This window comes from Candidozyma auris, chromosome 4, assembly GCF_003013715.1.
Source record: "Candidozyma auris chromosome 4, complete sequence".
Lineage (NCBI taxonomy): Eukaryota > Fungi > Ascomycota > Pichiomycetes > Serinales > Metschnikowiaceae > Candidozyma > Candidozyma auris.
In genome coordinates, this window is record NC_072815.1 from 921117 (window position 1) to 944254 (window position 23138).

Genomic DNA, 23138 nt, shown 5'->3' on the forward strand with positions numbered 1-23138 from the left:
TTTTCCATGTCGCGTGCGGGACGGGGCAACGGCCGAGGGCTCTATGTGCAGTGCACGCCTTTTCCGAGGGCGCCTCGGGCAGGGAAGTCCGAGGGATATCCGAGCGTGCCCTGTCACCCATTCCGAGGGCCCTTGTGAAGCACATGTCAAATGCCTCTCTTTGCAAAAATTTATATAATTACTCCTCCAGCATCTGTCACCATTCTTACAAAATTTTTGTTTCCTTCACTTCTCCACCACCACACTTGCAGTTTCCCTGTTCCTGTCCCCCGGGCAACATTCAATCATCCCCAGTGCATCCAGTCTCATAAAACCGAGCCGTACCAGCAAAGGTCAAGTGTTTTAGGTCCACTTTCATTAAAAAAAAAGAACACCTTTCTTATTTAGGAAGCAAAACGTCCAAATCTGTTGAAAAAAAGCAACGCCGTTTCCCAATTTGGCAGTCTAGCAGAACGGTTGCAAAAAAACAAAAAAGAAACCTCAATTTTCAAAAGTTTCAAAAGTTCAAAAGTTACTCAGCTTGGTTTTTCTGGGTAATTGTTTTATTAAAATTCGCCATTGCCGGTCGTTGAATTTCTCGACTGCAAACTTCATTTAATCGTCCAGCTCGGGTCATTTGAACTTCAATTGTGAGCCTCAAGAGCATCAATATTCACAGAGGCGTTCTTCTTCTGTGAGCTTTTACATTTAGAAAGTTCAATTGCAAGCCAACGTTTATCGTTTCTGTGAGCTTTCAATTTATTTTTTGGATTTTAGTGAGCTTTAAATTCACTTAAAGCTTTTTAATTCAGGTTATTGGATTTTTCAGCAAGCTTTAGATTCACTTAAAGCTTTTAAATCCAGGTTTTTGGCTTTCAGCTTGGTCTATTGACTTTCAGCTCACTTCGTTCCTCAGTGAGCTTCTTCGTTCCTCAGTGAGCTTCTGCGGTATGAACTCCAACGACCTCCTTTCCTACTCCATCCTCCACAACGGCAAAAACGCCGTCTCCCACACCCCCACTTCACCCCCATCCGCCCCATTTCCCTTCTCCCGTTTCCCTCCCGCCTTTGGCCGGACTCACCGAAGCCAATCTCCCACACGGCTTCCTCCCACTTCACCTTCTCCAGAACCCTCTCGGGACTCAATTCCTACGACTTTCTGCACTCCCACTACCGTCTGTCGTCGGAACTGTCCCAGGGAAGCTCTCCTCGGCTTGAATCCTCCCTGGAGCCTTGTGGAAACCTTCACGCTTCTGGAAGCCTCCAGGTTTCTGGAAGCCTGTCTCCCCAGCTTTCGGCAGAGTGTTCTCCCGAGAAAAAACGCCGCCAGCGTCTTGGGCCCAGCTGCGATAGTTGCCGAGCCAGAAAAGTCAAGTGTAACGCCGACGTTGTGCTTCTTTCGAGAAACGTCGACGACGAGGAGCCCGAGGAGGTGGACTCGCTTCTGCCCGAGCAAAAAAAGAAGCTTTTTGACGGCGCTCTTGTGGCCATTTCGGGAAACTTCAACTTGGTGGTTTCCAACGGCAAATTGGTGAAATTCAAGCCGTGCTCGTCGTGTGCCACCAGAGAGCTCGAGTGCTGTTTCAGCAAAGGCTTCACCAAAGAGGACATTGTGCACAGCAAACGGTGCACGAGCCTTGGCGGCGTTGGATTGGGCAGCACGGCTGCCGCCGGCGCCAAAGAGGCGCTCAAGAAGGTGAAAAAGCGCCTGGAGGCCGTGTCGGCGAGAAAGTCCAGCTGTGTCGCTTGCAGAAGGCGCAAAGTCAAGTGTGTGATGAATTCCCGTTTGGGCAAGTGCGTCGGGTGTGTGAAGAAGGAGCTGGAGTGTTCTTTTGCGTGATGTTGGAGGCGGCTCTCACGCTTCTGGTGGTTGTGGTTTCAGTTCAGTTGGGTCCAAGGACTCTGGTATTCTTACATAGTTATATTGGTCGGGCACTAATAGAAAAAGCGTATTGATTGGAGGTGTGTATTTTTTGAAATGGCACGGAGTTGTTCAGTTTGTGAATTGGTTAATTTAGTTTATGATTGCCGAAGATTTACATCAAGATTTGATTGGCACAATTTTTTTTTTTTTTTTGAAATGTCATCAAGGTGTTCAATTTGCAACTGTGACTTAGCTTACTGCTGAAAATTGAAGATTTACATTGAACTGGCCCATCTGTATTTTTAGTGTCACCGAGTTGTTCAATCTGTAATTGTGACTTAGCTTGAGTATTGCAAAATGAAGATTCACATTGGCCCATCTGTAATTTTTTTTTAAAATGTCACCGAGTTGTTGTATCTGTAAGAGTGGCTAATTTGGTCTTTCACCTATAAACATTTATTAAAGTACTTCTTTTCGTCGATTTTGTAAAATTCATTTTAGTTGAACGTCTTAAAACCTTGCTGAATATTGTTTACATAATAATATACTAATTACGTTAAAAGATCCACATTTATTCTTATCTTTACAAAATCGACAATATTGGACGCAAATGTGCTATTCCCTAATGTGTTAGGGAATATGGGTGAAGATAGAATAACATATGTTAATGATATTCTAAGTAAAAGTTTTGTATTGCTGAAGAAATGAAGATGTACACCAAGATCTGTCTAGGCCTTTACTACATTTCCATTGTGTAACTTGCAGTTGTAAACTTTTGTTTTCTACGACATTGGAAACTGACAATCAATACTTTAAACAATGCTGGTGTGGCACAACTACAGGAAATTGCATCCCCAACTCGATCCTCGCTAACATTGTAGCTATAATATTACAATTAAAAGCGAGAGAGAATTTCGATATCACTAACGCCGAACTGGATTGACGTTTGTGGGGTTTCTCCATTCTCTATACGGAGCTTAGATTACCCCACTGGGGACGTTTGGAGACAAATGAGCTGAAGACAGAAATTAGATTTGGGTGCTCTAACTCCGAGAATTTGAAGAACACTTACGGCTATGTTTTGTGGTTTTTTCGCTTATTCCTGAGATTTCTCGAAGACTGGCTATCCGAATTTTCGCCAGACACACAAAGAAAGCTTAAGCAAGAAGGTTCAAAAAAGCATCATTGGGCCATGAAGAATAAAAATTACAAGAATTCCCCTTTATCAAATTGTAGCTTGAAGCCTGTTTGAGTGTGGAGGTCACTCGAGGAATATACCAGCTTTTTAATTAAAACCCTGGCTAAAATGGCGTAAAACACTCATTTACTCAAAAATAAAAATATGAGATACATTTAAAACCAAAAAACAATCTTTCAACGTGAATTCCAACATCTTCATTTACCTGATATATTCTTATCCTGGGCCATCTTCCATACAAAGTGTTACAGTGGCCGAGTGGTTAAGGCGACACCCTGCTACTCCAGCAGCCTAGGTGTTGGGCATTGCCTGCGCAGGTTCGAATCCTGTCTGTAACGAAAAATTTAGAGCCTTCGGCAATAACGTCGATAATTTTTTTGGGCCTCGTAAGCGCTTATCAGAAAAAAAAGTAGTCGTGTCACGTGACATCGTATCACGCGATATCCACACTTTTATCATTTTCAGTCATATTTTTGCTACTTCTTCCCCCAAACACCGAATCGCCCGGAACCGCCCCCTCCAACCCCCAATTCCATATAAGTCGAGCCTCAGTCGTTGCAATTCCTCCCAAAATGGACCCCACAAACGACCCTAACTTCACGCCCCCCTCGTTGAATAGAAATATCGAGCCCCCAGCCCATTCAGACAAAATCCCCCACAACTTACCCATCCAACCACTAGTTTTGGCCGATTTGGGAAGCGAAGTCGACGCGCCAACGCCCCATCCACTGGCCGTAGGCGCCCCGGAAAAGGAAAGAGAATCCCACCGCTTCCACCTGAAGATTCCTCGCAAACACACCGATTTGATGAACTCGTCGAGCGACGAAGAAAAAGAAGTGAAGATCTTGCCCCCAACCATCAAAGTGAAGCTGTCGCAGATCGCCGACTTGGAAGAAGTGCCCCACGGCGTCCAGAGGCAGGCGAAAACGCTCGATCAATACGAATTCCCATGCCACAGGCTCGCCACCACGCTTTCAGATGACTCCAAGTACCCGTTGGTGATTGTCGCGTGTGGGCTGTTTCTGCCAATCACGTACCTCCATTTGAGAATGTTCGAGATGGCGTTGGACGCCATCACCGAGCAGACGCGTTTCGAAGTCGTGGGCGGGTACTATTCGCCCGTTTCAGATAACTACAAGAAGCAAGGGTTGGCGCCCAGCCACCACCGCGTGAGGATGTGTGAGTTGGCGTGCGAGAGAACGTCGCTGTGGCTCATGGTGGACGCGTGGGAGCTGTTGCAGCCGAAATACACCCGCACGGCGTTGGTGTTGGACCATTTCAACGAGGAGATCAACATCAAGAGAGGAGGCATCCGAACGCAGCTGGGGGAGAAGCGCGGGGTCAAGATCATGCTTTTGGCCGGCGGCGACTTGATTGAGCTGATGGGCGAGCCCGATGTGTGGGCAGACACGGATTTGCACCATATTTTGGGCAAGTACGGGTGCTTGATAGTGGAGAGAACGGGTTCTGACGTGAGAAGCTTCTTGTTGAGCCACGATATCATGTACGAGCACCGCCGTAACGTGTTGGTGATCAAGCAGCTCATTTACAACGATATCTCGTCGACGAAGATCCGCTTGTTTGTCAGACGAGGCATGTCGGTCCAGTACTTGTTGCCCAACTCGGTGATACGGTACATTCAGGAACACAAGTTGTATGTCAATGACACAGAGCCCGTGAAACAGGTGATGAGCGACAAGGCCGATTGATTTGGTGCAATTGCCGCTTTTAGGAGGAAAGTCCACATGATTCCCAGACTAAATGAACTCTGAAGAATTCATTATGTCTATTTACGAGAGAATGAACATCCCTCATTTATTCTCCTCCCATGTCATACAACTTCACAGGGTATCGATTCCTCAAACGCCATCATCTACACCTACACCTACACCTCCACTCATTTCTTTAGATTTCCAGCTTTCCAGCTACTTCAAACTTATAGATCACTTTCTTCTATTCTAGTGAACATGTACAATACACGACCCAGTTCTACCCACTCCGTGTAGATTCCTCATTTCCCTGCACTTCTCCAGTGTTCAATCAATTTGTCGTATTGCGCCGGGAGCCTCAAGTAGTGAAATTTCATTGACGCCGTGTCTCTGACCGTAATGTGACGGCCCTCGGCAAAGTTCAACACAATCCGTTCAATCTTGCCCTCGTTTCTGAACACCCGCCAGAAATTTACAAATATTTCTTCACTTGTCAACGCCTTGTTGCTCATGTGAACCCAATTGGTCGATTTGGCGCCTCCTCGAGACTCGAAAATGATGCCTCCTTGAAGTCTCCTTGAATTCTTTAACTTGAGCAAAAGCACAAATAACGGATACATGTTGAGCACCACCAAAAGCTTGCTACACCACTTTGCGCCAGTAAGAATGAGCGCTTCGGCAGCGTAAAAGAGCAAATAAAATGCAAACGTCGTAGGAAGCAAGTAGATCAAAATGGTGAACATAAGTGTACCTAAAAGCAACCTGTCGACCCTAAACTGATCCTCATCAAGGTTGTCAATACGGTTTCTCAAAACATTGTACTTTTTACCCCGAAACAACTGCCAAAGCGACTTGAGCGCCTCGATTTGGCGAAAGTACACTTTGGTGGTGACAACATTGAAAAAATGGATGTGGATGGTCACGAGGTTCACATAGTCAACAACAGCGGCAATTATGAACAGAAACCCCATGTAGCAAATGCACTTGAACACGTAAGAAATGAAAATGCTTTGTGAATTTGCAATCTCAAGCGCTCGTAGAAAAAGGTTTCCCCACGCCTCCAATGTCCAGGTGAACATCAGCCCCATAAACTGGCCAAGCTCGTCGTTCAACTTGAATCCATAAGGATGTTCTTTGGAGACCCACTGAACGAGTTGATGGAGATGGGCAACGGCGAAATCATTGAGTAGCGTTTCGTTCAACAATTTCAACAAAAACTCTCGATTTTTCGTAAATGTGTTGTGCAAAGTGAGCCCGATGAGTATATCGTTGACAATGAGCCAGATGGAGTTGTAAAGGTTGATGTAGTTAGAGTTGTTGATGTTGTACTTTTCGTTGTAGACGGGAAGCTGCAAGATTTTGGGCCAATCCGAACTAGGGTCGGTGAGAATGGCCGAATTCCGATAGAACAAGAACTGGGCGGGGAAATACGCCACCTGGCGCAAGCGGAGATCAAGCTGTTTAAAAAAAGCCAGTCGCTCCACCAATGACGTGCCTAAAACAGTGTGGTTGAGGCAATTGATGCAAAACGTAAGAATAGATATCATGCAAAAAATTAGAAAGTGAAGCAAGAAAACAAGCTGTGAAGGTACCCAGCTCAACGTGGGCGTAGACGGAAGCCGCCACGATCTCTTGTTGAGGCGATCTAGTGTATCTCGGTCGCTTTGGCAAGAGTTGATCTTTTCAAGCACGTTTTCGCCAAAAACAGCGCAACCCTCTTCCAGAGACGACTTTGTCGGTAGCATTGAGACAGATTGAGCAATGGAGGTCTCTGCTGGGCTGCTCTTTTCCACTTTTCCTGTACTTTGAAGCAAGATGGCATCTACGGTGAAATATTCCAAGTTGCGAAGATTGGGCGGCGCAAACGTCACCACCGTGTATGTGTGGCCGTCTTCTTCCACGAAATGCCTGCCCAAATTCTCATCGTACACTAGCAGCGGACGACCCTCCACAGATTTGTTCAAACCGGCAACAACAGATAACCCAGCAAGGTTCTTGGGCAATTCGGCGAAAAATTGTACCACCACAATGGCGTTTTCAATTTCGTGCCCAACTAGAACAGCTTTTGTGAATTTCTTCCTTGCAACGTTGACAGGCAAGTAGATATGGTAGTGCATCTTGAAGTCTTGCTCTATATTTCTCCTCCAAAGCTGTCTCTTCGTAGGTAACGCGAGGAGTTGTTCAAATGCCTGTAAAACGATTTCGAAGGCGAATTATTCGCCGAGGACGATGCAGAATCGACAAGGAAGCTCTGGTGAGGCAGGAGAAGGGGTCTTTCCAAAACTGGAGCGTTTTCCGGAACCTTGTATCTGGGGAACACCACAAAGGTCAAAACAGACACAATAAGCACGTATAGTAAAGTGAGAGCAAGGAGAACAGCAAGAAGCCTGTATAGAGCCGGTTTGTGGTGTATCACGGCCAAAAGAGCGTCCCAGAGAGGAAGGGACATGTGTTGGAGCCTAGAAAGTGGTGAGAATCTGGCATATAAGGAGGGAGGGTACACAGAAAGAGGAAGAAGAGGAAGCCCTAAAAGAAAAGATATCGTATTTAGAATTTAGTATGTTGGACACGGTCAAAGCCTAGGCAATTTAAAGATGTAGGCTCAGGAAAGTTCCCGTTTTTGTTTTCCGGGTGCAAGCCTCTGGTTGGTAGAGTAGTTGTGGAAGTAGAGTAATGGCTGCAAAATTGGAGAAGTGAGAGTGCAACACAAGATTGACAAAAGAAACCAGCTCTTATATTTCTTTCAAGAGGTGAGCTAAATATTTAGCTGAATTTGCGCGAGTGAATAACACATTTGCCAGTTCAACGACCAGGCCGTGTAATCAAAGGCTATATGAATGCATGCTGATTGAACTTCGACAAACAAGCCTCTAGTTCAAAATGTCCTGTCGCTTAATCTCAAGCTCGAATTGCTCTCAAAGGTAAACAGTACATGTAGATTTGCCTATCAAAGGGTCCATATTGGCTAAACCCTGTGGGAAAAGCTGGCGTTTCGAGAATGCTGGGGTGAATGTCCCTCTTCAACACCGCCATTTGAACGAGGAGTTCCTGGGGCTGTAGCAGATTTGTTGTTGCTATTGCTGTTGCCGTTGCTGTTGCTGCTATTGGTGCCAATAAGAGAAGAGGTTGAGGACGTTGGCGTGAGGGACTCGCCCATCAACTCCAAGTACTGGAGCTCCCGATTCAAAACCCACTTGGCGTAGGAAATGGCCAAAAAGAATGCAACAAACGAGGCCGCAGTAAACCAAAACACAAGCTGCGGGTACTGCCATGTTTTCAAGGAGTATTTGTATAAGGCCAACAACGTGAGGGGCATGACGATGGAAAGGGTATTTTTGATAAGAGCCATGCCGCCAAAAACCTCGCCAATGCACAGCTGGGGATAGAACTTGACAATAGAAGAATTGAGGGCAGGCCCCGCAAGCGCCGAAAATGCACAGAAGACCAACGTCACCAAAAAAAGCGGTGTTGAGCTGGCCATAGAAAGGAGGATCAAGCCAACAATCTCCACCCAGAAAGACATACCAAGGATCCCAAAATCCACGCTGTCGAGGTATTTTTGGTGCACCTTGAGCTGGAGGAAGTTTTCGAAAAACTTGTGATGGATAATTGGCGAGAGCACAATGAGCACAAACGCTCTAGACGTACTAGACACCGCCAAGAGGTGGCCAATGTCCTTTGCGCCCCACTTGAACCTCCAAATGCCGTACAAAATGAAAACTTCTCCCAAAGGAATCACCATCAGCACCAAAATACACTCGGTGAACACCAAAGCAACCACCGCCGTACGGTAAGCTCTGATGGACTGGTGCCTTGAGACCGGCACGGCGTCTTTGGGATAAAAAATGATACGGAGTGGCCTGAGAAAGTTGAGTTTCTGAATAATGGCAGCGCCTCGAGTGGCCCAAGACGAATTTTCATCCACAACCACCAGCAGCGAGCGAGAAAGCGACTGGGACTTGTGGCGGGCCTTCTCGGAGCGAGACTCGGGTAACACAAACGCCAAAAGAAGCATCAAGACGAAAAAAAGCCCAAGCTCCACCTTCATAGGGAGATACTCGCCTGGGGTGATGGAATTGGCCAATTCCGCCGGCGAAGGAGGAGCAGGAGCACCACCCGGAGCCGAAGAGCTGTCTGGGTTCCACTTCTTGCCGAGCTCAAGCAACCCGTTGCCCACCAAAGGCCCAATGGAGAAGCCCAAAAACAACGCCGCCATGTTGATGCCCAAATAGTACGTTCTCTGGTGCAACTCGGCAATATCGCTCACGTAGCACGCCGCCAACGTCACGTAGCACACAATGCCTCCACCAATGTTCTGCAAAACCTCGGCCAACACCATGGTCTTGAACTGCAACGTCAGGTACCCTGCCATCACCAAGTACCGCAACAACTTGCCTGAAAAAAGACTCACCACCACCATCAACAAAAACACCTTTCGGCCGTATTTGTCCAGCAAGGGCCCCACTTTTCCCAGCGCAAATGTCGTCATGATCCCAGAACACACGCCGTAGTACTGCTGGAGCTTCGACACGAGCAATTGCGTTTCTGTCAGATCACAAGCGCCAGATTCCTGGGCCTTGGCATTGCACGCCAATTTGAACGTCAACGCCTGCCTGGTTCCTTCGCCACACGCGTGGGAGGCGGACGCAAGCCAAATACACAATCCAAGGAGCACAATCAGCGGGCGCTTGAGCCAATGAAGCGACTTGTTGGTGATTCTCTGTTCTCTGAGCCAGGCAGCATCCTCGTCGAGGGGCTCGTTGTCAAGTGCAGTGTAGGCGTCGTCGGCGGCGTGCTCGAGCGCAGCCTCCAGGCTGGCGCCGTGGTTGTCTTTGAAGCGAGACATACAGAGAAGAAGAAGGAAAGAAGTGGTAGGTTTTTTGGAGTGGAAAAGTGGAAAAGTGCTTGATGTAATAGATAACACCTGCATGTATGGAGGTGAAGCAAGTGTGGGTCCTGTATACAGGAACCGTTGTCAATGCCTTTCACGCTTCCCCAGACAATTGCTACGAGAGAATACGTGAGGGAGAAATTGAGGATAAAATTTGGGTTTGGCGGTTTGGGTGGCTTGTTCTGGGCCAAGGGTGCTGCGTGCGCCTACCAAATACCTGGGAAAGTGGCTCCTTCTCTAGGTAGTCTCCTCAGCAGCCGTGCGTCGGAGAATCGGAGAATTCTCGGAACGAGCCACGGCGCCAAGACCATGGAAAATCCAGCCTACCAAGTGAAATTGTCAAGACATAGGAAGTCTTCAGAGGCAGAAAAATCCAAAAAGTTCTTTATATTTGTTGTACTATTATTATTCGATTTTCTTTTTAGCTGGATCAAGGGTGCCCCTTTCTCGGCCTTCTAAGCCCCTTGACCAGGGAGCTCTCTTGCTTAACAGTGCAGGCCCAAGCAGGAAGCCCAAGGATTTTGCAGCCATTACGAATTTGCAATTAAAGTGGCGAATTAACTTGAAATTTTGAAACAGTAATAGAGTTAAGTACAATTAGTGAATTTTCAGCAAATTTTGACAAGAATACTGGCTTAGTGCGGTGGTTTTGGCGGGAAGCAAGCTGTGGGGAAAACGTTCAGGAGGTGGTGAGGAGACGAAGTGGATCAAGTATCACGAGATTGTAAGAGTAACTGTGGGCGTGAAGACGTGGACTCATCTAGACTTTCAGTTTCTCGAGAAGATGTAAACTCATTGTTTTTAGAATCAATGGGGAATTTTGTTGCTCATGACATGGAAACCTGAGGTGATATTATGCTGAGGTGATAGTATAGAGGGTTTAAGATTATCCTGGTTGAGCCTCTAGACCGTCAAGTAAGAGTTATTGCACTATTTCTCTTTTTCCTAGCATTTACCTTTTTCCTGAATTTTGGTTGTCGTTTTATCTTTTATCTTACAATTGTCCCTTCCATACTAAAATATGAAGGAGCAGAACAATGAGAGCACATCTGGACCGAAGACACAATTATCAGAGGATTCAAATAAGTAGCATTGTTCTTCTTTCGAGTTTTATCTTCATTCTCTATAACGGTGGTCCTCCAAGGACCACAATAAATATTCCCATTATGCAATTGTCAATACTCCAAGGTGTGCTGAGATATCAAATCCAGCAAAAAGCCCTGTGACAATCAAACTTCTCCGGCTCCCACCGCCTCGGCAGGGACCCCTCTGACTGCTCTTCTGGCAGCAATTATACATGCAAACAATATGAAAAACACCGTCGACGTGAAAATGTACGGTGCACCTGGAAAATCGTGATTTACCCCGAAAGTATACACTCTGGTAAAGATCATGGGGGAGAAAAGCGTCACGATTCCTTGCGCAAGCGCCATGGCGCCATAAAACTCTCCCACTTTCGACGAAGGGAAGAACTTCACCGGCGCTGCTGCTGCCACAGGCCCCACTACGCCTGCAAAGGCGCCCACCATGGATAAAGCGACAAAAATAGACCCATTTTTGGCAACTGCTTTGGCAAAGTGATCACACGCGTATACACAAAGCCCCGTGGCCATCACCATGGCGTCAGCAGCGTCTAGTGTGTTGGCCTGGGGGCGTAAGGATTTGAATCTGGGGAAAACATGCTTGTACAAGAGCGGGAGGAAAACAGACAAACTGAAGATGACGCACATGGAGCGGGCAATGGAGAAGTTGGAGATGGCAACGGAATCCCAGTGAAATTTGTAGATTGTATACTGGGGCTCGATGATCTGGGTCACGAGAATCGACGTTGAAAGAAGCAATTCGGTGGCAGATAGAAGAATCACGCATTTCTTGATAGCTTTGAACCTAAAGGCGTTCTCCTCGGTACGTAATTCTTGGGGGAACGTGAGGAGCCAAAGAGGCTCGACAAAGCTGGAAACATAGTGTCCAATTTTCGACCAAAGTGTAGGAAGATGAGGTCGAGGAGCCTGGAGCAGTACCACCGAGGCAGATCTCGACTTCATCCTGGATTTGTGGGAGCGCAGCTCAAGCAAAAGCACAAAGCTGAAGAGGGAGGCCACGGTGAACACAAGCAAGCTGGCCCGAAGCGGCAAAAGCTCAAGTTCAGGCACCTGGTTGTCTGTTTGAGGAGCTCTTTTCGCCAGATTGAGCAAAAACGACAGCACCAAGGGCCCCAAGACCTGGCCCACGGTAAAAGAAACCACACAGTAGCTTATGGCGTTGACTCTTTCGTGAGCCACGGTGATATCAGTAACGTAGGCCTTGAAAAGCGCCAAAAACGCCAGCACGCCTCCAGCACATGAGCCTACCGCCGTAGACGCCCACAACCCCCACATGGGGAACCCCAGCAGCCTCAGCATGAGAAAGTACTTGATGTAGAAGCTCACACACACCATCACGACAAAAGCGGTGATGAAGGGCTTGCGCCCGTGGATATCCGACATCGACGTCACTTTCGTGCACACCGTCAACAGCACCGCCAGATCTATCACGCTGTCCCACATCACGTACTTGGAAACAAGCTCCTGGGTGAGTTTCGGGGTGCAATTTTGTCCCAAACTCTGACAGGCTAATTTGTAGTAGATCACCTCCATCAGGGGCTGAGCCACGGTGATACCAATGCCAACCAACGCTAGCAAAACACACATGCGGCAGATGGGCGATGCCCAGAGCGGGAGCTGGCCCACATGAGAAACCCAGTCTTTGTCTGAGTGGGAGGAAGAAATGGAGGCGACGTCCACATCGACAGATTTGGATTTGGAGATTGGGGAGGAGCGCCCGGGCAAAACCGGGTTCAACTCCTCGGTCTCGGCGATAACCGGGCCCGCCGAAATGAGCGGAGTCACCTCGGAGGCAATTCGGCCATGTTCAGCATCTCTGGGAAATGGCTGCAAAATGTCTGTTGACCCAGCGTCGTCACCACAATTGGTGACGTTGCTATCTGCACTCCGTGCTTTTGGCATGCCTATAGTTAAGCGGCGGCCACCAAGTGCGAACCAAGCCAGATATATAGTTTGGCGCTTTTTGGAGCCGTTCGGTGCCGCACGCAACTTGCTTGCTCAGGGTGAGAGCCCAGAGAGAAGATGCAAAACGGAGGCAAAAGGAGGGTGTGGAGCAAGAGAAGAAGCTGACTGGAGAATCGAGGAAGCTGATTGGATGAGAGAGGGCGACTTTTGCGGAGAGTGTTTTCTCGCTTTGGAAAATGTGCACCGTTATCTGGTACTGTGTAGGTTATGGATTAGAGGTGATTTGGGTTTCAGTGTGGCGGTAGCACACCTCGAAATTATGGGATTGACAGGTGAAAATTTAATTTTTTTATGAATTCACATAACCTGGGACCCTGGATTGGCTGCTTATGTGCCGCTTTGTTTCGTCCTATCTTTTGCAATGTGTTCGTATCTCGAACTCTCGGTTGCTGAGGCGTTATCAGTTGCTGGGCGCACTAAAATCATATCTTTCCCCTTTTGGGTAGCTAGAAGAAGGTTTATATTTTGACATTTCAGGGGATAAAAAATTATCCAAGCGGATCTGTCATTCATGGGATTCTATCACTCAATTGAATCTAAGTCAAGTGAATCTATCAATCAAGGAAACCTATTTATACCTTCCTAGTCTCTGTGGGATTTCAAAGGCCCTGAAATCTTGCTTGGTATTCTCTAGTGATATCCCCTTGAAATGTAGAAGTATGAAGTTCTGTTTAAAGCACTAGCTACCCACTGGGGATGTAGTGGATGCGTCATGCTGACATCAAATTAGACTCTGCTTCATGAACAGGGCTCTGGAGTATTTTTAAACAGCACCAGCAGCATTTGGAAACAGATAGCGGTTCGTTCAAGCTAAAGTCGATTTTGTGGCACTCAAAAACGTCTAGGTGTTTGATTTCCACAACCAAAAGGTGATCTCAGAGTGTGTTGAATATTTGGTCCTTCTGTGGAAAGTGTGGAATAATTGATGAGCTGAATATCCTTCAATAAATTGCAACTTGTTGTAGATTAGATTCCTTACCAGCTCAATAATAAAATCACCCTGAACCAGAAAAGGATGTTTAAGGCACTTTGCTTCACCTCTTTTACCTGTACCGTACTCTCCATTCTATCTGAGTCCATATCAAGTACGTACTTACAATTAACAGATTCAACCCTCACCAGAAATAATATTTCGAGAACAATTGTACAAAAATCGGCAAGGCAAAATAATTATTCGAACTCATCGCTTTATTCCTTTATCGTCCCGATGGTGGGGTCTGTGAAGGGCTATTTACGGTCAGGTTGAGTGCACCAATACAAAAGCACTAAATTCGGCATTCATTGCTTCACTTCAGGAAATCCTCAGCTACATTTGCCACTCAGAAATACGTATAATCTACATGTCCACTATTGTTATTATGTATACTCGAACTTGGTGTCTTTAGGGCCTGAGCCCTAGAGTCGTGGTTGTTAACTATGTCTCTAAGGGCATTTGCGTCACGTGTGCGAATGCTTGCATCCCACGTGACCCAACCATCTCACCTGTTTGCCATACTGGGTTTCCTCAGCTAGCGCGCATCGTCCCCCTAGTTAACCGATCCCCATACTTAAGCTACCGAAGCTCACACCCGTACACCCATACATTGGCCCTGCCAGAGCAGCCTCCATGCACACTGCGAAAAAAAAATTCACACCAATTTTTTCCAACCTCTTTCTTAAAAAAAAAAGATTCTCCCATCACATCCCAACTAAACGGTATCATGTCTTTGCCTGAATCTTTTAACTTGACCGCCGAGGACGCCAAGTTGTTGTTGGCTGCCAACGTCCACTTGGGTTCCAAGAACGTCCAGGTATGTTACACATTGGAAATGAATGAAACAGATTGAAGAACCACGAGAATCCAGATGAAACGTTGAATTCGCCAGATATCACGATGTTGACAACGTTCCTAGAACAAGAAGACACGAAGAATCCCACCCTTGAAATTTTCACCTCGTTTCGACCAATTTCGAGCCCACTAGTGTTATCCGTGAAATCTTCATTCCCTCTTTATTTCACAGCTTTTACTAACCAGCAGGTCCACAACAAGCCTTACGTCTACAAGACCAGACCAGACGGTGTTAACGTGATCGACATCTCCAAGACCTGGGAGAAGATCGTGTTGGCTGCCAGAATCATCGCCGCCATTCCAAACGCTTCTGACGTCGTGGTGTGCTCCTCCAGAACCTTTGGCCAGAGAGCCGTGTTGAAGTTTGCCGCCCACACCGGCGCCACCCCAATTGCCGGCAGATTCACCCCAGGTAACTTCACCAACTACATCACCCGTTCGTTCAAGGAGCCAAGATTGGTGATTGTCACCGACCCAAGAACCGATGCCCAGGCCATCAAGGAGTCCTCTTACGTCAACATCCCCGTCATTGCTCTTTCCGATGTGGACTCTCCATCCGAATACGTTGACGTGGCCATCCCATGTAACAACAAGGGTAAGCACTCGATCGGTTTGATCTGGTGGTTGTTGGCCAGAGAGGTGTTGAGATTGAGAGGCATCATCCCAGACAGACAGCAGGAGTGGTCTGTTATGCCCGACTTGTACTTCTACAGAGACCCTGAGGAGATTGAGCAGAACGCTGCCGAGGAGGCTCGTGCTGCTGCTGCCCCTGAAGAAGCCGAGGAGGCTCCTCAGGAACCAGAAACCGAGTGGAACGCCGAGACCAACGTTGAGGACTGGGCCGACTCTGGTGTCACCGCTGCTGGCGAGCAAGCTGCTGCTTCTCTGTGGTAAGTAGTGGGTGCTGCATTGCTTCGGCTGTATATTGTACCTTATAAACATCGTTAATGGACACGAGTGTAGTTCTCATAGTATAAATTGAAGGATGATGGAAAACGTGGTTTGGTCGTAGTCTTAGAAGAACGGTCTAAGCGATGTGATGTGCTTAAGTGGTCGGTTTAAGTTTGAAGGGTTACTGAGATCGGTGTGTTTTGATTTGAATACAACAGTTACGTTAGGCTGAATGTTTTAGGACAAAGCTGTTGTGTTCTTAATGATCCTCTCCATTGATCTTTTGATGACATGAAAATATCGATATACTGTCGCCTTGTAAGATCCTCGATATTGTGACCACATCTGACCTTTTCTTGAATATATTGAATACAAAATTCTTTTGAATACTGCTCTCTGATTTCCCTCTTTAATTTTCCCGCTCGTCTGATGCCCTGCTTTACATGTTCATCCTAAGACACACAGAAAATTGTTATATTCCAACACCAGAGCTCAAGACCTCCAAATTATCAATTTAAGGATTTTGACATCACAAACCCTTAAGGAAAAGCTTAGGTTCTCGAGTCGACTTGAAACCTCACAATCTCTTTTCCAAAAAAGCCATCAGTATTAATTTCAAGTGCAAAGAACAGAAGTTGGCCAAAAGGTTTCGATAATTTGACCTCTTTCTCAACTGCGAAATCTTCCACCTCAAAATTGTCATTATATTGAAAAAACGAAATTTACTTGCCTGCTTTTTGTTCCCTTAATAAGTGCCGTATAATTTATTTCATCAGCGACTTTCCAGGTATGAAGTGTCAGCATCAAGAAGATCAGCTTTTCAACTTGTAGAGTCTCGGAACCAACCAAATGCTCTAAAAGATCTTTTTTATGTGACCCTGGTTAAGATTTGATTTTGTAATCCACGGAAATTTAGGCTGTCCCATTTTTTCCTCCTAACACAATCATTAAGTTGATTCGGACCCTAGTATTGTTAGAAGAGTTGTACCGTGGAATTGAAAGAACAAAACCCATGGAGTCTGACGGGCCTAAATCTCATCCATCATTTTTAACCCCAACTGGAGATTTCTTCATCGCCTTGCTGGAATAATACCTCTTACTGATGGCTGCAAAATCGCATATATGTGGTTAGACGTACAAACCGGCACAAACGTAGCAATCGAGGAAAAAAAAAAGACGGGCAACACCTCGATCCAATCTTGCCCTTCAAAGCCTTTATACCCATGGCCTGAAGTATTTTCACCATCTACACCTACACTCTCCCTTCCCTGATATCACCACCCACTACTACCACCGTGGGCAGGACACGACCCTCACCAGATTTACTACCACTGCAACGAAACCTCTCCACACAGGCCTACTTCTTCCCAAAACGTGGCCGACATGAACTACGACCCAATTCATGATACGTACACGGCACCCAGCCAAAATGAGCTGGCCACCAGCGTGCCGATGGAGTCGAAACCAACCGATGAGGCGGTCAAACAAGATCCTGGCCCAGGAAACAACGACAATCTGGCGTCTCAGGGCTCTTCACGCCAGCAAAACACGGCCACAGTACCACAAACTCTGCCAATTCTGGATCCAGAGCCGAAAGACCCACAGACTCCTCAAAAGGCTGCTGACGCTACTTCGGAGCCTGTATTGCACCGTCCACCTCCCCCACCTGCTCCACAGATCCACCACGCTTCGGCACCTATTTCCCACGCAGCAGCCGTGATGCACGGGCCCAATTCTTCGTTCAAGCCGTTTTCTATTGACAACCTTGTGGGTGGCTCAGAACCTCTTCGTGAGGAGGAACCCGAGAAAGAGGAGCCCCGGGTGCTTCAGGAACATTCACAACCTACACCTCAACAAAGTGATACTAGTGTTCATCATACACCGCTCAATGCTCAGCTGGCATCTCCTAGTGCGCCAAACATATCACCAAAGCCTCCGCAAGAGCATGTTAACCAACGAAACAACCAGGATAACCCTGGTCTGCCTGCTTTCTCAAGTCTCCCGCCTGACTTTCGTGATATTTCTCGTGGATACAAGTACCTCAAGAAAGCTGATGGTGAGCCATTTTGGAGGAAAGATATTCAGTACGATTTTCTTGACGAGTTGTTCTCCGACGAAACCAGATGCTTCACCAACTACTTCTCTTTCTGCGAGGTCACCAACGCTGCCAACCAGGACAAACTCACGTTTGCCGAGTTGTACGTTCGTACGTTAGCAGAGTCCAATAAGCTGTCGAAAATTCTTCGTGAACGTCTTATCAAGGAGAAAGAAATGGGCATTGCCGTCAGTAAAGTGTGCTTATTGGTCAATGCCGGTAGAATGAACACCACGGTCAACTTCGTGCCTGATATGCGTTCGGCCCTTAGAACTTATCACCTGGTACCTTCGCTCCAGCTTTCGTCTTCTGGCGAAACAATTCCGCTTCAAGACACTCCCAGATTGAAAACGATCTTAAAGGCAGTCAGTGACGAACAGAAACACTACCTTACTCTTCTCGATCTATTCAAGCATCGTAACGAACTGAAACCTAACACGAATGTCATTAAATTGGTGTTCCTTATGTCTACCTTCTTCCAGAATATACCCTTTCATTACGATGATTCATACGAACACGATTCGTTTCTGGAAAAGTTCCGTTTCATCAAAGCATCCCCCGGACCACAGAACAAGTTCATGGAGTTTTTCTTGAACGATGAAATACATCCAAAGTGTCGTGCTCGTCGTTTCCTTTGGCTCATGTACACCTATTTAGAGACAAACTTTACACCTGAAGATGTGGCCGAAAACCCGTTCAATCCACATGTGATCCCACCTGTGGAGACTATACCCGAAAATGAAATGCACAAGTACGATGTTGATTCAGAGACTGAAATAGAGTACGCGGTGCAAATGTATCACACACGTTTAATGCATTTGAGTGCAGAGGGACTGAATCCGCTCCCGAAGAAGGGCAATAAGAGTAGGCGTGAGCGCCTGAAAATCATGAGTCAAATCAATGACCTCAATGGCCAACCACACACTGAAGACCACGATGATCTGGTAAACTATGACGACTCCTCTGTCGCCCATGGTCATGATGAAAAAAATCACTCCTTCGGGATAGATCCTTCAATTGAGGCGTCAAGTGCGCCTGGTGCTACCGTACCGCCAACGGTACCCGTAGCACCTGTGGCAGCCGTGGATGCTTCCAGTGTATCGTCAGGTTCCCAGGGTACAGATAAATCCGGGCATGAAAAAGTTCACAAGCGAAAAAGACCAGCACCATCTGTCGGCTCTCTCGTTGAGGACACAAGAAAGCCTGTTCTAGACGAAGAGAGTCAAAGGCTTACAACTCCAGAATTCCCGATCGAAGGGCTCAAGCGCTTACTTGAACTGTATGCGACGAGCACTGACGATCATCTTGTCAAGCCTTTGTCAAAGGATGGGCCCTTGTCTTCCCAAAGACGCAAACAAGTGGCGAAAAATCTGAAGCCAGTAGTGGAGGAAGTCTCCAAAATAATTCCTCGCAAGTTCGAAGCTACCAAAGATACACTACTACGCTGGTTGCGTGACTACTTTGAATACAGAAAATCTGTCGGTAGCGGGCTTGTTGGCATTGAGTGGGAAGATATAAGGAGCGATATCGCCAACGGGATCGAGGCATACCTGTACCAACAGCTTGGCAAGCATCTTCTTATGAAGAAGTTTGAAAGACTTGGTGAAGAAGACGAGCTAGACGAACTCAAGCGTGAGGACTTTGGTATTCATGGAATCAAAGGAGACATTGCTCCGGTCGATATTGGTGCCATAGAAAAGGTTGGTGCTGGTTACGAGCCAAAGCGTGATTACAACAAAATTAACGAACGTACAGTTTTTGAACTCGAAATGTTGGAATTACTCGGTGAAGCCGTTACCAAGAGGAGAGCCAAAAGGCCAAGGTTCAGTCGTATTTCGTTCAACTTGGAAAATGCTAGTGTGTCCTTCAGGTGAAGAGATTACTGACCATCAACTCAAATGATTTGCACACGCCGTATTCAGCCACAAGATTCAAGAAGGCTGTACTTGCTCCACCTAGAACCGACAGGTCAGATTTGCGGATCACGGCAAAATCGAGTTCGGAATCTATCCTTGCCAAGAAGTGATTTCTGAGAGCCAAATGCCAGTATAGTCTGACGATATAGGGCTCAGCAGTTTTTGAATGTACGAATTCGAACTCAATATATGGAATAGCTCTCAAGGAGTCGAATGGATCGTTTTCCCACATGGCGCCAGGCCTTATGCGATTTCCAGAGAACTGTCGAAGGAGGCTCAGAAATATGGATACCCGTTTTGCTTGCATAGATGCTAAGGAGTGGTACCCGTACACTATCAAGTCGACTTTGCAATCTTTGACGTACATCTCCGTTAAGATGTTGGCAAAGGTTGGACTAGTCTTGTGAAGCACAATAGTCGCTTTCTTCGACTGCAAAATGTCTAGCTTGATTACTTTCTCGTCCCAAACGGTCAATTCCACATTTAAAGACGGTAATCCCTTAGCCAGAAGCGTGAATGTGATCTGGGTGACGAGTTTGTTGTCTGTATCATGAACGTTCTTCAGCAGAGCATTGTGGATTCGCATGTGTGGGTACAAAATGCCCACAACGTCCATTCTTCTGCCCCAGTTGGAAGAGGGCAACACGTGCATGTTTTCAAGCACAAAGGAAGCTACCTCATCCTCCCCCGCCAAGCGTTTCTCGTACTCCTGGTCGTTCTGACGTAGGTAATACTCCAACTTCTTCTTTGTATCATATTGCTTGCTTTGCGCCTGGTAGCTATCCCATGAGGACTGTAGTCGTTCGATTGCCGAATGAAGGTCGTTCTTTTTAGCTAGTAACGCGTCTCTTTGCTGAATGAGCTCTGCCTTCGTCGTTTGTAGTGAGAGTAAGGACTCCTGCTCAAGTTGTTGTGGTTGCTCTGGTGGAGACCCTGCAGGCGAAGCAGGCGGTTCTTCAGCCATTTCATAAGAAGGGAACTAATGTACGATTATTATTGTAAAGTGTGGGAATCTGGATGGTGATGGTGTTGGTTATAAACATGCCCTGTATGGTGTGCAGAGTAGTAGTTGATGCAATGAGGGCGATGATTAAGGAATCCTGCAAAAACGGAAGAGTGGAGGTGGCGATTTAGGAGAGCAGAAGGTGAGAAGTGTTGTGCTAATGTGGTAGATTTATTCCATAGCTTAGGAAAGAAGGAAGGAATTAGATTCTGTTTGCTGTAATGGTGGGTTGTCACGTGACTTCCATCGAATGGTGAATCCTACGGCCTCGTTGATTCTTATGAACAATGTTGTTCAAACATAACAAATTTATGATTTCACTAGAGCTACATCGGAAAATCACGTAACTGGGTGATCCACGGGAAGCAAACAACAGTCATGAATTACCGGACTGCATATACCCCCACCACCCACCATCACCAAGATGAGACTTAGTATCACTACGTTGAAGCACACTATGGTATCTGCACCCGAGTTGAAGAACGTATGTATCACAAATTCAAGTCATCTAGGTACGGTGTAAGAATTTTCGTGGCCTGGACTTCTAGGGCCGACATTGTCTCAAAATTCCCAAAAGGTGAGTCACCACAACAAAGAAACTTACACCATTTCAACATCACATAATCATAATCCCCACCAACGTCAGTGGCGCCGGCAACAGCTTCTTCATACTAACGCTCAGTACTTGGACAAGTCAGTTGTGGTGGAGCTCAACGGGGGCCGCAGCGTCAGCGGCGTGCTCCGAGGATACGATGTGTTCATGAACGTGACGCTAGCGGAAGCGCTTGAACACAGCAAGAAGGACAAGCTCCTGCTAGGCACGGTGGTGATCCGGGGCAACTCGATTCTCTCCGTGGAGGCTACAGCATAGAAAAACATGTATGAATAAATGCAATTAATGACGAAAGTATAGTGTCTTTTGAATATTGTGCTTGCTCAGTCGAAGCGATGGGCCATCTCGATTCCTGCGCCCTGGTAACCACACTTTTCGTAAAACCCAACGTTCTCTGGAGAACAGTCCAAAATCACCTTGTAGCAACCCTGCTCCTTTGCGATTTCTGTCAACATCGAGATCATGTGGTCACCCAAACGCTTCCCCTGCTCCAGCTTGGACACGGCGATGTCCTCGATGTGGCCAACCTTGCCGCAGGCGTGGATTATCTTCTGCTCCACCACCAACATTCCTGTAGCAACGACGGTGTCTGACTCGTCCACAATGACTCTAGGAAAGTAGATTTCGGGGTTCTTCTCCCACGTGTACACAACATCCTGGAACTGCTCAGGCGTGATGTCACCCACCTTGGTGAGCACCTTGAGCGTCTCTGTGTACTTCAAGTGGTCTTTTGCTGCTGGTGCTCTGACCGTGTAACCTTTGGGAAGGGGCATTTCAAAATTATATGTATTGAGCGAGCGAAAGCGGTCGATGTGTGTAGTTAAAGAAGCTCAGCTTATGTGTGAAAAGTAGTCGGTAGAAGAATCAAAGAAGAAGAAGAGGAAGAAATAGAAGTGGCAGTGGTAGACGCTTCGAAGGAGTGTAGGCTGGCTGAGTGAGGCGCGAGTAATTGTTCCACAAAAGGAAGCTTGATCTGAAAGGGGTCCTCGGCTAAGGCCTGTGGATTTGAACAAAAATTGAAGATTTTAGGCTTTATTGTGGTTTTTACAATGCAAATGAAAAGAGACATGTTCTTTATTTTTCCCAAAATGTCATGTTTCGTGTTGTTCTGTTCTCCTTCGCCCGAGGCCATCTATTCTTAGCATGGCCTTTTTCGCAGCAAAACAAAACACTTCGCTTGCAGTGGTGATGCTAATGACCCAGGCGCCAAACACAAGACCTGACCATCACACATTGTCCAAATGGGGCATTGTGGCGATCTCCAGGGGATGTGGTGGGCTGAAGCGTTTTGGTTGGGTACGGTAAAATTTGGATTTTTAAAGGCTCTAAAAGATTTTGGCCATTTTGCACCCACAGACACATGTGATAAGATTTTTGTGAATTTTAGCCGCGCAAGGTATAGACAGAAGAGGCTGGAGGCGATACATCGTAAAGCAGAGAGTGTGCGATGATACCGCTGAATAGGTTGTCAAAAGAAGGTGTTTAGAGCTGAATTGGTCGAAAATCAGGAACTATGAGTTTGTCGACCTATAGATGTGTTGAGGAGGAAACTGCGGCATGGGTGACCCTTTCGTAGGTATAAGCTTCAGGAACGACCTTACCAGGTACTATGGTTTCAATGGTTCACCCCTGTTCGGTTGGTATTTAACATCTTTTTTGGACCTTCTTGGAATATTCAGGAGAAACTCTTGTTGATACGTTTTTAATGTTCAGTTGAGGGAGGTTATGCCACCACAGATATGTAGCATCGAACTTGTAGGGCTCGTATTTTTCATGGACCACAGCTTGTGAAGAATATCACGAGCTTCCATTGGTGAAATTGATATGTGCTCAAGATTGGCGGTGACTTACACTTGTATGAGTTAGTTACCATGGCCCACTGGAGATCAATTTGAGATTGAAGATGGCTTGCAGGTGCCTGAAAGTGTTCCTTCACTGACTTAGAGGTAATGATTCTGCAGAACAGTGACGACAAGACCTCGAAAGAATACTAGCAGGAGTTCGCTCGGAAGTAAGCATATGTTGAATTATCAGAGCATTATACAAGGGTAGGATAAATCACCGGGAACAGACGAGAACACTC

At 46.6% G+C, this 23138-nt stretch overlaps 11 protein-coding genes and 1 non-coding gene across 12 annotated transcripts; 6 read left to right on the plus strand and 6 right to left on the minus strand. All coding sequences in view use genetic code 12, as the record gives it.

The window, feature by feature from the left end:
* Nucleotides 1–929: 929 nt before the first annotated feature.
* On the plus strand, nucleotides 930–1819 carry SUT1 (Sut1p; the record flags this gene model as incomplete). Its single annotated transcript, XM_054702161.1, has 2 exons — nucleotides 930–983; nucleotides 1067–1819. The coding sequence occupies 2 exons, from the start codon at nucleotides 930–932 to the stop codon at nucleotides 1817–1819; spliced, it is 807 nt and encodes a 268-aa protein (XP_054558136.1).
* A 1466-nt stretch (nucleotides 1820–3285) lies between these two features.
* On the plus strand, nucleotides 3286–3379 carry CJI96_0004105. The gene has a single exon. It is a non-coding gene; the product is annotated as a tRNA-Ser (tRNA).
* Nucleotides 3380–3613: 234 nt separating this feature from the next.
* On the plus strand, nucleotides 3614–4750 carry CJI96_0004106 (nicotinamide-nucleotide adenylyltransferase; the record flags this gene model as incomplete). Its single annotated transcript, XM_054702162.1, has 1 exon — nucleotides 3614–4750. The coding sequence occupies one exon, from the start codon at nucleotides 3614–3616 to the stop codon at nucleotides 4748–4750; it is 1137 nt and encodes a 378-aa protein (XP_054558137.1).
* A 302-nt stretch (nucleotides 4751–5052) lies between these two features.
* Nucleotides 5053–6867, minus strand: GPI1 (phosphatidylinositol N-acetylglucosaminyltransferase; the record flags this gene model as incomplete). Its single annotated transcript, XM_029037337.2, has 1 exon — nucleotides 5053–6867. The coding sequence occupies one exon, from the start codon at nucleotides 6865–6867 to the stop codon at nucleotides 5053–5055; it is 1815 nt and encodes a 604-aa protein (XP_028888393.2).
* A 14-nt stretch (nucleotides 6868–6881) lies between these two features.
* Nucleotides 6882–7199, minus strand: CJI96_0004108 (uncharacterized protein; the record flags this gene model as incomplete). Its single annotated transcript, XM_054702163.1, has 1 exon — nucleotides 6882–7199. The coding sequence occupies one exon, from the start codon at nucleotides 7197–7199 to the stop codon at nucleotides 6882–6884; it is 318 nt and encodes a 105-aa protein (XP_054558138.1).
* Nucleotides 7200–7715: 516 nt separating this feature from the next.
* On the minus strand, nucleotides 7716–9596 carry CJI96_0004109 (uncharacterized protein; the record flags this gene model as incomplete). The annotated part of the gene is made up of 1 exon (XM_029037338.2): nucleotides 7716–9596. The coding sequence occupies one exon, from the start codon at nucleotides 9594–9596 to the stop codon at nucleotides 7716–7718; it is 1881 nt and encodes a 626-aa protein (XP_028888394.2).
* A 1274-nt stretch (nucleotides 9597–10870) lies between these two features.
* CJI96_0004110 (uncharacterized protein) lies at nucleotides 10871–12646 on the minus strand (the record flags this gene model as incomplete). The annotated part of the gene is made up of 1 exon (XM_029037339.2): nucleotides 10871–12646. One exon carries the CDS (start codon nucleotides 12644–12646, stop codon nucleotides 10871–10873), a length of 1776 nt encoding a protein of 591 aa, XP_028888395.2.
* A 1763-nt stretch (nucleotides 12647–14409) lies between these two features.
* On the plus strand, nucleotides 14410–15431 carry YST1 (40S ribosomal protein uS2; the record flags this gene model as incomplete). Its single annotated transcript, XM_029037340.2, has 2 exons — nucleotides 14410–14499; nucleotides 14727–15431. The coding sequence occupies 2 exons, from the start codon at nucleotides 14410–14412 to the stop codon at nucleotides 15429–15431; spliced, it is 795 nt and encodes a 264-aa protein (XP_028888396.1).
* Nucleotides 15432–16811: 1380 nt separating this feature from the next.
* Nucleotides 16812–19397, plus strand: CJI96_0004112 (uncharacterized protein; the record flags this gene model as incomplete). The annotated part of the gene is made up of 1 exon (XM_054702164.1): nucleotides 16812–19397. The coding sequence occupies one exon, from the start codon at nucleotides 16812–16814 to the stop codon at nucleotides 19395–19397; it is 2586 nt and encodes an 861-aa protein (XP_054558139.1).
* Nucleotides 19398–19621: 224 nt separating this feature from the next.
* On the minus strand, nucleotides 19622–20403 carry CJI96_0004113 (uncharacterized protein; the record flags this gene model as incomplete). Its single annotated transcript, XM_054702165.1, has 2 exons — nucleotides 19622–19751; nucleotides 19805–20403. The coding sequence occupies 2 exons, from the start codon at nucleotides 20401–20403 to the stop codon at nucleotides 19622–19624; spliced, it is 729 nt and encodes a 242-aa protein (XP_054558140.1).
* Nucleotides 20404–20899: 496 nt separating this feature from the next.
* On the plus strand, nucleotides 20900–21313 carry CJI96_0004114 (mRNA splicing protein SMX2; the record flags this gene model as incomplete). Its single annotated transcript, XM_029037343.1, has 2 exons — nucleotides 20900–20926; nucleotides 21125–21313. The coding sequence occupies 2 exons, from the start codon at nucleotides 20900–20902 to the stop codon at nucleotides 21311–21313; spliced, it is 216 nt and encodes a 71-aa protein (XP_028888399.1).
* A 65-nt stretch (nucleotides 21314–21378) lies between these two features.
* Nucleotides 21379–21828, minus strand: GNA1 (glucosamine 6-phosphate N-acetyltransferase; the record flags this gene model as incomplete). The annotated part of the gene is made up of 1 exon (XM_029037344.1): nucleotides 21379–21828. The coding sequence occupies one exon, from the start codon at nucleotides 21826–21828 to the stop codon at nucleotides 21379–21381; it is 450 nt and encodes a 149-aa protein (XP_028888400.1).
* Nucleotides 21829–23138: the final 1310 nt, after the last annotated feature.